The 11,254-nt window shown below is 39.5% G+C and overlaps 1 protein-coding gene across 1 annotated transcript; it reads left to right on the top strand.

Annotated features, from left to right (window-relative positions):
* The first annotated feature begins 7,690 nt into the window (after positions 1–7,690).
* Positions 7,691–8,573, top strand: LOC118646795. Its single transcript, XM_036290471.1, has one exon. It carries the CDS (start codon positions 7,727–7,729, stop codon positions 8,537–8,539), a length of 813 nt encoding a protein of 270 aa, XP_036146364.1. The 5' UTR covers positions 7,691–7,726; the 3' UTR covers positions 8,540–8,573.
* Positions 8,574–11,254: the final 2,681 nt, after the last annotated feature.

The following is an 11,254-nucleotide window of genomic DNA, read 5'->3' as shown; positions in this document are numbered from 1 at the left end:
CAGGGAGTCCCAGAGCATACTGGTCACTGTTCATAAAAAGGTAGATGGGATCGAGATGAACATAAAAGTTCAATATTGTTGTGGGTTTGGTCTGCTAATAATCGAGATATAAATTTTTTAAATTATGCGAATGAGAGCGCGCCTTGCGCGCCGAAGGAAAGGCTCGAGCCGCTCGAGCCATAGCACGGCCTACTGTTTCAAGCATTGGCTGCCGGCGGCGGCGGGGGAAAGAAGGAGAAGCGTGGCGTCGTCGCCGTTCCCACGTCTCGCCGCACCGCACCTAAGCTCGCGTCGATGGCTGCTACGCACACTCGCGATTACATGACGAGATTATAAATTATTAATAAAAATAGGATAAATTTAAATCGCAATAAACTTTTGTAAATAAGAAAGTCGAAAGAGAGAAAGCAATGGAAACGTATGGAACCTGCAAATAATATAATATTTGCCGCATCAAATTCTCTCATCGTTTTTTATAGAATATTAAATTAACGAAGATTTATCACGATTGATTCTTTATACATTCTCCTTTCGTAACCATCTTATTAGAAAATTACGAAATGCACGAAATACTATCCCTAATATGCACTCTTTGTAAAATAACACGATAGAAAAATATTCACGTTTGATCTAACGACTTCAGGATAAATTATTCGATGCAACTTCTACGATAATTATAGGTAATTAAAGATCAATGTTATGTCAAGTATCGTTAGTATGGTTAACTAGAAATGATTTTCTCTTGTATATGATAGAGAACTTCGAATTTCTTCTATCGTTAATACATTATAAGTCACTGAAAATCTATCGTAATTAATAATGCAATTAAAGGTAGAAGAAACTCTGAATTCTTTTATTGATTATTGAATTTTTTATTTACTCTTGATTCGTATGTAAAATTGAACTTTGTACTTTTATACTTTGTAATTTAGCAGGAATATCTTTCCCTCTAAAGTATTTACTGAAACACGATAAACGTCATTTTCAACAACAGTTCCAATAAATATTATTAGAGTTTCATTAAATGTCATAAAATTTGTTTAACAATATTACTATTTTTTAACATTTTTAACATTAAACACGATACGACACTCAGAAAGAAAGTATCGTGCTGATTATTTAGCGCAGTTTTAGTGATAATTTTTGATAATTTTTTTTTCGATCGTGTGTAACACTAAAAATATAAAGAAATGATAATTGTTAAAATTTTATTTTATTCAAATTACACATAATGAAAGTAGAATAGTACAAACTAAAGATGTTGTTAAACGTGGTAATATTTATTGTATTTGTGTACTACGTAGTGCTTGAGAGGGAAAGAGAGAGAGAGAGAGAAAGAGAGAGAAAGAGAGAGAGAGAGAGAGGGAGAGAGAGGTGTCATACTAAAATGCGCAAAATACTTATCCATAGTATGTTACACTCTTTGTAATAATACAGAAAAATATTCTCTCTTGATGTAACGATTTCACGATAGCTTAGGCGCAATGCTACGATAATTATGCTTAAAAATTAATGTTCAATATCATGTATTGTTAACACAACAAAGGATTTTCTTTTATAACCATAGAAAACTTACAGTTTCTTCTACCTTTAATTGCATTATTAATTACGACAGATTTTCAGTGACTTATAATGTATTAACGATAGAAGAAATTCGAAGTTCTCTATCATATACAAGAGAAAAGCATTTCTAGTTAACCATACTAACGATACTTGACATAACATTGATCTCTAATTACCTATAATTATCGTAGAAGTTGCATCGAATAATTTATCCTGAAGTCGTTAGATCAAACGTGAATATTTTTCTATCGTGTTATTTTACAAAGAGTGCATATTAGGGATAGTATTTCGTGCATTTCGTAATTTTCTAATAAGATGGTTACGAAAGGAGAATGTATAAAGAATCAATCGTGATAAATCTTCGTTAATTTAATATTCTATAAAAAACGATGAGAGAATTTGATGCGGCAAATATTATATTATTTGCAGGTTCCATACGTTTCCATTGCTTTCTCTCTTTCGACTTTCTTATTTACAAAAGTTTATTGCGATTTAAATTTATCCTATTTTTATTAATAATTTATAATCTCGTCATGTAATCGCGAGTGTGCGTAGCAGCCATCGACGCGAGCTTAGGTGCGGTGCGGCGAGACGTGAGAACGGCGACGACGCCACGCTTCTCCTTCTTTCCCCCGCCGCCGCCGGCAGCCAATGATTGAAACAGTAGGCCGTGCTATGGCTCGAGCGGCTCGAGCCCTTCCTTCGGCGCGCAAGGCGCGCTCTCATTCGCATAATTTAAAAAATTTATATCTCGATTATTAGCAGACCAAACCCACAACAATATTGAACTTTTATGTTCATCTCGATCCCATCTACCTTTTTATGAACAGTGACCAGTATGCTCTGGAGTAGGAATAAGGAGGTGGTTCTGACTACGGGGCTCCGAGTGGGGGTGAGGGGCGGGGGGGTATTTGCGGGGAGGGGTATGACGTCACGGGGGGGTATGACGTCACGCGGGGAGGGGGGATGACGTCACACAAACGGATGCCGCCGCTTATCAGTATAAACATTTATATAAACAACATGCTAGTTGTAACCTGATATAAACAAATACCGGTCGGTAGTCGCTTATCAGTATAAACATTTATATAAACAACATGCTAGTTGTAACCTGATATAAACAAATACCAGTCGGTAGCCGCTTATCAGTATAAACATTTATATAAACAACATGCTAGTTGTAACCTGATATAAACAAATACCGGTCGGTAGCCGCTTATCAGTATAAACATTTATGTAAACTACAAGTCAGTTGTAACCAGATATAAACAATAACTTGCCGGTCACCGCTTATCAGTATAAACATTTCTAAGAAAAATAATATGCGAGTTGCAACTTGATATAAACAATTAGGCCCTGCGGCTAGAAGTAGTAATTAGGTATAAACAATTTTTATCTATGGTTCTTTCTGTCGCTTATCAGTATAAACATTTTTTAAGTAAAATAATATGCGAGTTGCAACCTGATATAAACAAATTTCTAAGAATATTTATCGTACGGAGCGCCGAATCGTCGGCAGCTGATAAATTTATTCGACAGCTCTTGGAATAGCTATAAACAAAAATCGCTGACCATATCCGGTAGCGGTTTGTTATAAACAAATTTTTTATCGCGACAAGGAGCGCCGAACCGTCGGCAGCTAATAATTCGACACGTTTCTTCCTGTCGCGGTGTTATCTCCCTGCTTAGCGCTCTTGTTAGAGGTAGCGGCTCGTTATAAAGAAAATAGCGAATGTTTATTGCACGGAGCGCCGAACCGTCGGCAGCTTAAATTTCTAGATAATAAATCGGTAGTGACCACTGGCAGCTAAAATATCTAAACATTTGATCGACATTTATCGCCCGGTAGCTTTAAGCGGGAAGCTATGCATAACTATAAACAAATGCATGAGACAAAGGGCTAAGAGTGAAATATAATTGGTCCGGAAGAGCACGGTGCCACAGTAAGCGTGAAGTCTTCAACCCAAGCGAATCAAAGTGAATTAATTCCTAAGTATTGTGAAATATAACTTGAAGAATGGCTAATCAGTTAAATGAAGTGGACATTATAGATATCGCGGACGATATAGAAATTGTGAATATCGCGGACGATGAACAAATTGTGGATATCGTAGACGATACAGAAATTGTGGATATCGCGGACGATATCGAAATTGTGAATATCGCGGACGATAAAGAAGATATTGATATTGCAGGCAGTGATTACGAAAACTCCAACGATGAAGACATGGTAGTTGATGATTTCGAAAATTCCTACGAGGATGATGAAGACAGCTTAGTATCCGATGTTAGTGATTCTACGAGTTATTCCATTGACTTTGTCGATCGCGTGGAAAAATTTGTTTCACATGAAGATTTTCTTAAATTAAACGAGCGTTCCGAACATTGCGCGATATTTTTCTTTTATTCTACGGGTGGTGCTCTAGCTCTCTGTGCCGAGTGTATGATTGACATGTGGGACATTAGAGAAGGGATGAGTGCTGTTAGGGAGCATCAAACGGATCGGCTAGAAAATTTGGATCATCGTGCTTGCTCGAATTGCCGTCAATCCATGTACGTGATAATTCCGCGCAACATGTGCCCAGTGTGCAGTTTGTAAAGACTTTAAATACATAACCGTACAACATGGATCGGGAGGACATTGAAGATATCAAATATGTTCTTAACAATAAACGAATATCACCAGTGCAATTTATACGCGATCGAGAACTTGGTATACGTGGAACGCTTGAACGCGTTGCGATACATAGAGTGTATATAAAGAATGAATCTATTTATCCTTGGCCTTATCACGTGAGACAGGAAATATATACCATGGCATTGAATCAGTGTCCGAATGATGAAATCGCTAAAAAGATGTTACGTGAATACGATACTATGTACATTAAAATTCCTGCTGGTATTGGAAGGTGTATCAAATTGTTGATAAATAATATGGTTAAAGTGTTCTTAAAAAATCCTAAAATAACAAATATGCTGCGCACGTATGATGATTTTTTTAATGCATGCAATTGTTATGCTTATAAAGACAATGAGAATAATGATCATTTTGGACGTATGATGAGAACTTATGTTTTCATTCTGCATGAAAAAGAATGCAAGAAAATGCACTATGAAGTGCAAGATTCGGTGCAACGCTGCAAATCATGTAGACGTGTCACGTGCAAGTGCTCCGTGAATGTAACGTGATTTAAAAAGTGCGAAAAGACGCTAAAACATGGAACAATTCGATTTAGAGGAACGCGAGCTCTTGGAGCAAGCGAACAGAGTCGCTACTTTGGGCGAGTGTTTTACGTGGTTGCAGCGATGTGATGAATGTGTACAACGGCTCGAGGAACATAGCCGCGTCAAGCGTCCTCGGCTCGCCGTCGGATATAAACAATCGTTGGTGGCGAGAATCGCGCGACTCGAGGGTGAAAAGACAAGATTACAAAGACGTTTCGTGCACGTCGGCGGTGATTACGCGAGTGATAACGCGGAAAGACTAGTGTGGCGCGAGATAGATACCGCGTTCGAGAATCGCGTTCTGACCGGTGCGGTTATTAATACTAACTATATCGAGCCGCGACAGTTTCTCGAAGACGCCGGAGGTATAGTGCTCGAGAGTGTGCGAGACGCTCTACAAAGACACAACTGTATAAAAGTAAACACCGCGTTCAACGGTGTATTTGTGACTGGTGAAAAGAGCGCTAATAAGAGTATCACCACAAAAAATTGTGAACTCTTTCAAACGTCAAATTTAGACGAATGGTACGAGCGGCGTGTCATCGAGCCCACGTTAGCGTCGCTTGAAGAGTTCCAAGAACGCGATAGCGGGTGGGCGCTTTCACGAATTAACAATTTAACTATAAATGTGAACAAGTTTAATCCTCTACACGCGGGATGTTACGTGACATTGCCGCGAAAAATAATGTTGAAAAAAGCAGTTGTGAACGTTAAATCGAAGGACAATGCATGCTTTGCATGGTCAGTGATCGCTCTGCATCCCGTAGAAAGAAACACAGGGCTGGAGTCGTCGTACCCTCATTATACGACAGTCTTAAAATTCGACGACATCAAGTTTCCCGTTATATTAAAAGACATTGGGAAATTTGAGAGACTCAACGATGTGTCGGTCAACGTGTACGGGATCGAAGAGGATAAAATTTTTCCATTACGACTCACGGATAACAAGAGGGAGAAGCATGTCAATCTTTTGTACGTGCAAGATCCGGGGGATAACAACGTGGGTCACTTCACATGGATCAAAAATCTGTCCCGTCTGGTGGGATCGCAATTGAGCAAACATGTATGCAAGAAATACATTTGCGATCGGTAAGTAATAATTCTTCATGAATGTGTTTATAAATTGTTTCAAATAGCAGTAAACATATATGTTTTCTTTACAGTTGTTATTTACAGATGTCTACATTACTTCAGTTCCGATGAAAAGTTACAATCGCACAATGTGGACTGTCAAAAGTTGAATGACTGTGCTGTCGAACTACCAGATGAAAAGGATAAGTGGCTGAGCTTCCGCAACTTACACAACAAGGAACGAGTGCCCTTCGTCGTATACGCCGATCTCGAGTGTGTGCTGCGGAAGATGCAACCTGACACGGAGCCGACGACATACGCCTACCAACAACACGAGGTATTTAGCATAGCGTATTATGTGCGATGTTCATACGATAATGCGTTATCCGTGTATCGGTTTCGTCGCGATCCCGATTGCGTGTTGTGGTTCGCTAACCAACTTGAAGATTTAGCACATAACGTTAAGATTCGTTTATGCGCCAATGTCCCCATGGAGACGTTATCAAAAGAACAATTAGAGGCATACCGTAGCGCGACACATTGCCATATTTGCGAAAAACCGTTTGCGCCGGATGATAAGCGAGTGCGCGATCATTGCCATCTGACCGGTCGTTACCGCGGTCCCGCACATTCGCTTTGTAATTTATATTATCAAAATGTGTTGTACATACCGGTAGTCTTCCATAATTTATCCGGATACGATTCTCATTTTATTATCAAGGAAATAGCCACAGCGTTCAAAGGAAAAATTGATTTATTACCCATCACGAAAGAAAAATATATTTCTTTTACAAAGCATGTTGTAAGTACCGCCGATAAATTAGGCCCACATAATCACATAAAGTTAAGATTTATAGATTCATATAAATTTTTAAATACTAGTCTCGAGAAATTAGCATCATTTCTGGGTAAAGAAAATCTAAAAATTGTACGTTCCGAATTTTCGCACTTATCCGACGCAGAATTTAATTTATTGACACGAAAAGGCGTATTTCCATACGAGTACGTTGACCGCGTCGAAAAATTGGAAGACACATGTTTACCACCACTCGAATCCTTTTATAGTTCTCTGACCTCCGACACAGTATCCGAGAGCGATTACGCACACGCCGTCAACGTCTGGCATCGGTTCTCAATTCGAACGTTGGGTGAATACAGCGATCTATATTTGAAAACGAATGTCTTGTTGTTAGCCGACATTTTTGAAAATTTCCGTGATAAATGTTTAGAAAGTTACGGTCTCGATCCCGCGCATTATTACACTCTTCCCGGATACACGTGGGACGCTATGTTAAAATATACCGATATTACTTTTGAATTGCTTACGGACATAGACATGGTAATGTTTATCGAACGCGGTATACGCGGTGGTCTGAGTCAATGTTCAGGCAGATACGCACAGGCTAACAACAAGTACATGCAGACCTACGACCCATCGAAACCATCGTCGTACCTTATGTACTTTGACGTTAATAATTTGTATGGCTGGGCGATGTGTCAGCCGTTACCCTACACTGAATTTCAATGGGTCGAGGACGTTTCAAATTTCGACTTGAACTCTATCGCTCCGGATTCACCCACGGGATACATTCTCGAGGTCGATCTCGAGTATCCTCGAGACTTCACGATCGACACACTGACCTACCTTTCTGCCCGACGCGCGATAAACCGCCCGGCAAGCGAGAATGTAAACTTCTCGCCACGCTCTACGATAAAGAACGTTACATTATACATTACCGAAACTTACAGCAGTGTACGCGTCACGGTCTTCGTATCGCGAAGATACACCGCATATTAAAATTCGCACAATCTCCATGGCTCTGTAAATACATAGAATTAAACACACAATTCCGAACTCACGCCAAAAATGATTTTGAAAGAAAACTTGTATAAATTAATGAACAACGCGGTATTCGGGAAAACCATGGAGAATGTGCGTAATCACGTTAACGTTAAATTATTGACGAAATGGAAGGGTCAGCACGGTGCGGAGGCAATGATCGCGAAACCGAATTTTCATAGTCATAGCATTTTTTCAGAGAATCTTATTGCCATCGAACTAAGAAAACTCAAGGTGAAATTCAACAAACCGATTTACGTAGGCATGTGCATTTTAGATCTTTCTAAGACGTATCTATACGAATTTCATCATGAGTATATGGTACCTTTGTATCGCGACAAATGTAAAGTCATGTACACTGACACCGATAGTCTCGTATACCACGTCGATTGCGATGATGTTTATGAGACGATGAAACGCGATATTGCTAGGTTCGACACGAGCGATTATCCGGTCGACAACGCGTACGGTATGCCTCTCAAAAATAAAAAAATACCTGGGCTAATGAAAGATGAAAACAATGGTGCGATAATGATCGAGTTCGTCGGACTTAGAGCAAAAATGTACGCGTTGAAAGTGAACGGGAAAAAGGACACCAAAAAAGCAAAAGGTGTCAAGAATAACGTAATAGCGCGAGCCATAACGTTCGAAGATTACACCCGCTGTTTGAGAGATGAAATCGAGATGACGCGTCGCCAGTCGTGTATACGATCCAAGTTACACGAAGTATACACGGTGTCCGAAATGAAAATTGCTCTAAGTCCGTACGACGATAAGAGATATCTCGTACCCAATTCGATCGAAACGTTACCGTGGGGACATTATCGGATACCCCTATAATATATTTGTATATATTTTGCACCTGATGTACTTGTAATTTACATTTCATGTATTTTATATTTTACATATATTTGTTAATTTTACATCTAGCGTTTCATATATTTTATAGTTTATATTTTTTATTTTTTACATTTTATACTTATTTTATAATTTTACATTTAGCGCTTCATGTATTTTATATTATACACATATATTACATTTTATGTATTTTTGTGAGTCTTTTTATACTATTGTAATTTGTATTTTATAGTATGCATTTTATATGTTAATTTTCTGAAAAATTAATTAAAGTTGATTACATTATACATTTTATAATACGTATTAATAAGAAAATGTATTAAGGATGATGAATGGATGGATAGGTAATAAAGAAGTCTCTATATACACCACTTATTATAAAAAACTGTATTTTTATTTTTATAAGTTTACATTACACTTTTATATGATTATAATAAAGAAAATATTCTTATATAACATTGCCTTTGTGAATCCACGAATTATGTGATCCATCGAATCCCAACCACTTGACGTAAACCTTGTCACCCTTCCTGCGCAATACTGTCTCCACGAGATAAACGTCCGGGTGAGTTGCACGATGCAACTCGTGCTCGTAGAACGCTCCAACTATAGATGTTCCGCGATAATCCTCTAGTAAATAAGTTACGGGATTGGTATGCTGTACTTTAATAATTTTAAACACCTCGGTTGTCCAATTCGGTGTGTAACCCTTTTCAAAGACTGTCTTAAATTTGCTCAAGCGTACAGAGTCACCGACTTTAAATTTCGCTCGACCAGCAATCTTTATCGAGCTGTACACCGTATTCAAGAGTCTTTCAGCCACAGCAGGGATTACGTCGACGGGTCGCATACCGATAGTTCGGTGTTTCCGAGAGTTGTAATTTGACACGAGATCCGGTAACAGGTCAATCCACTTGTAATTGCCGTTGAGTGTAAACTTCTTCCACATGTCGTTTTTCAGCGTACGGTTAAACCGTTCGACGACCGATGCCTTCATTACCGAGTACGTGGAATAATGATTAATATCATGTTTTTTCAATATTTTCTGCACATCGGTATTGTAAAACTCTTTTCCCTTATCAGTCTGTAAATTTTTCGGGCATCTTGCGCTCTCTCGAATTATCTCGACGATAGCATCAGCTGTCTCGCTTCCACCCTTGCTCTTGAGCGGAATGGCCCACGCGTGTTTGCTCAACACATCGATGACGGTGAGTATGTAGTGGTAGCCTCTGTTAATACGTGAGTACGGAATCATCTCGACGATATCAGCCTGCCATAGATCGTCGTAGCCTCGAACTATGACGTGTCTTCGTTGAAAATTTCTTCTCGCCGGAGCATGCAGTTCCTCGACGAGTCGTCGCCTTTCGGAACTAATATTGGATTTTAACGGTTTCATGGATCGCATACCGATCGTTCCTGTTTTTTTTATTCCGTTTCCGTTCTTTGTCTGTTCTGTTCCCGTTTTTTTCTGTTCTGTTTCTGTTCCATTTCTGTTCTTTCGCTGTTTTTTCTGTTTCGTTTCTGTTCTTTCCCTGTTCTGTTCCCGTTCTTTTCTGTTCCGTACCCGTTCTGTACCCGTTCCGTTCCTGTTTTTTTCTGTTCCGTTTCCGTTCTGTACCCGTTCCGTTCCCGTTTTTTTCTGTTCAGTTCTGTTCCGTTTCTGTTCTTTTCCCGTTCTAATCCCGTTTTTTTCCGTTCCGTTTCCGTTCTGTACCCGTTCCGTTCTTGTTTTTTTCTGTTCCATTCTGTTCCGTTTCTGTTCTTTTTCCGTTCTAATCCTGTTTTTTTCCGTTCCGTTTCCGTTCTGTACCCGTTCCGTTCCTGTTTTCTCTATTCCGTTTCTGTTCTTTCCCTGTTCCATTCCTGTTTTTTTCTGTTCTTTTCCTGTTTCTTTCTGTTCTTTTCCTGTTTTTTTCTGTTTGGTTTCTGTTCTGTACCCGTTCTTTCGCGTTTGTTTCACGTTTGAATTATCTTTTATCACTGCTTTCTATCGTCTTTCAGCAGTGGTTCTTTGTCTTCCGGTACCGATCGATCAGACAATCGTTCGTAACTATTCCTGACTTGATTTACAACCGTTCGATAACCGTCCGACAATCGTTCCCGAGTCGTTTGATAGCGATCCTGCACCGTTCGATAGCTATCCGACAACCGTTCCTGAACCGTCCGCTGTTGATTCAGGAACCGATCAAAATTGTTCGTTAAACGTTCGTAACCGTCTTTTCGCCGTTCGTTATTACTCATTGTTTTTAATCTTGATACGATATGGATGACATCAATCAATCGACTGACACGTTTCGCGATTACGCAGGTTAATTTATAATAAGACCCGCTTCGCGAAGTTCCTCGATGATGGACAGAATCTCGTTGTCGTGTGCGTTGTGACCGGCTCGACGCGACGCTTCGAGTAACCGCAGACGATCTACCAGTTCATTGGGATTGTCCCAGTGCACGTAATCGATCGCGTTATCATTTAACGTCATAGCGTGAGGTAATCCCTTTCCAGATTTCTTCTTTTTCGGCGTAGATTCGATCGACATCAACGGTGCGATCAAGTGTTTGTACTTGTATCCTCTGTTGCTCCGTAGTTGACTGTCCTTGGCGTAATTGCGTCTATGCACGTTTGTGGCAAACAATATGCTTTTGTACTTTTGTAAATCATCATCTGTGTAGATGTCATCGGCGGGGATTTTCTTGAAG

The sequence above is a fragment of the Monomorium pharaonis genome, chromosome 1 (assembly GCF_013373865.1).
Source record: "Monomorium pharaonis isolate MP-MQ-018 chromosome 1, ASM1337386v2, whole genome shotgun sequence".
NCBI lineage: Eukaryota > Metazoa > Arthropoda > Insecta > Hymenoptera > Formicidae > Monomorium > Monomorium pharaonis.
This window is presented reverse-complemented; position numbering and strand designations above follow the sequence as displayed.

What these genes read in the sequence shown, in the direction of transcription:
- LOC118646795 (XM_036290471.1), top strand. Translation starts at nt 7,727, where the DNA reads ATGATTTTGAAAGAAAACTTGTATAAATTAATGAACAACGCGGTATTC.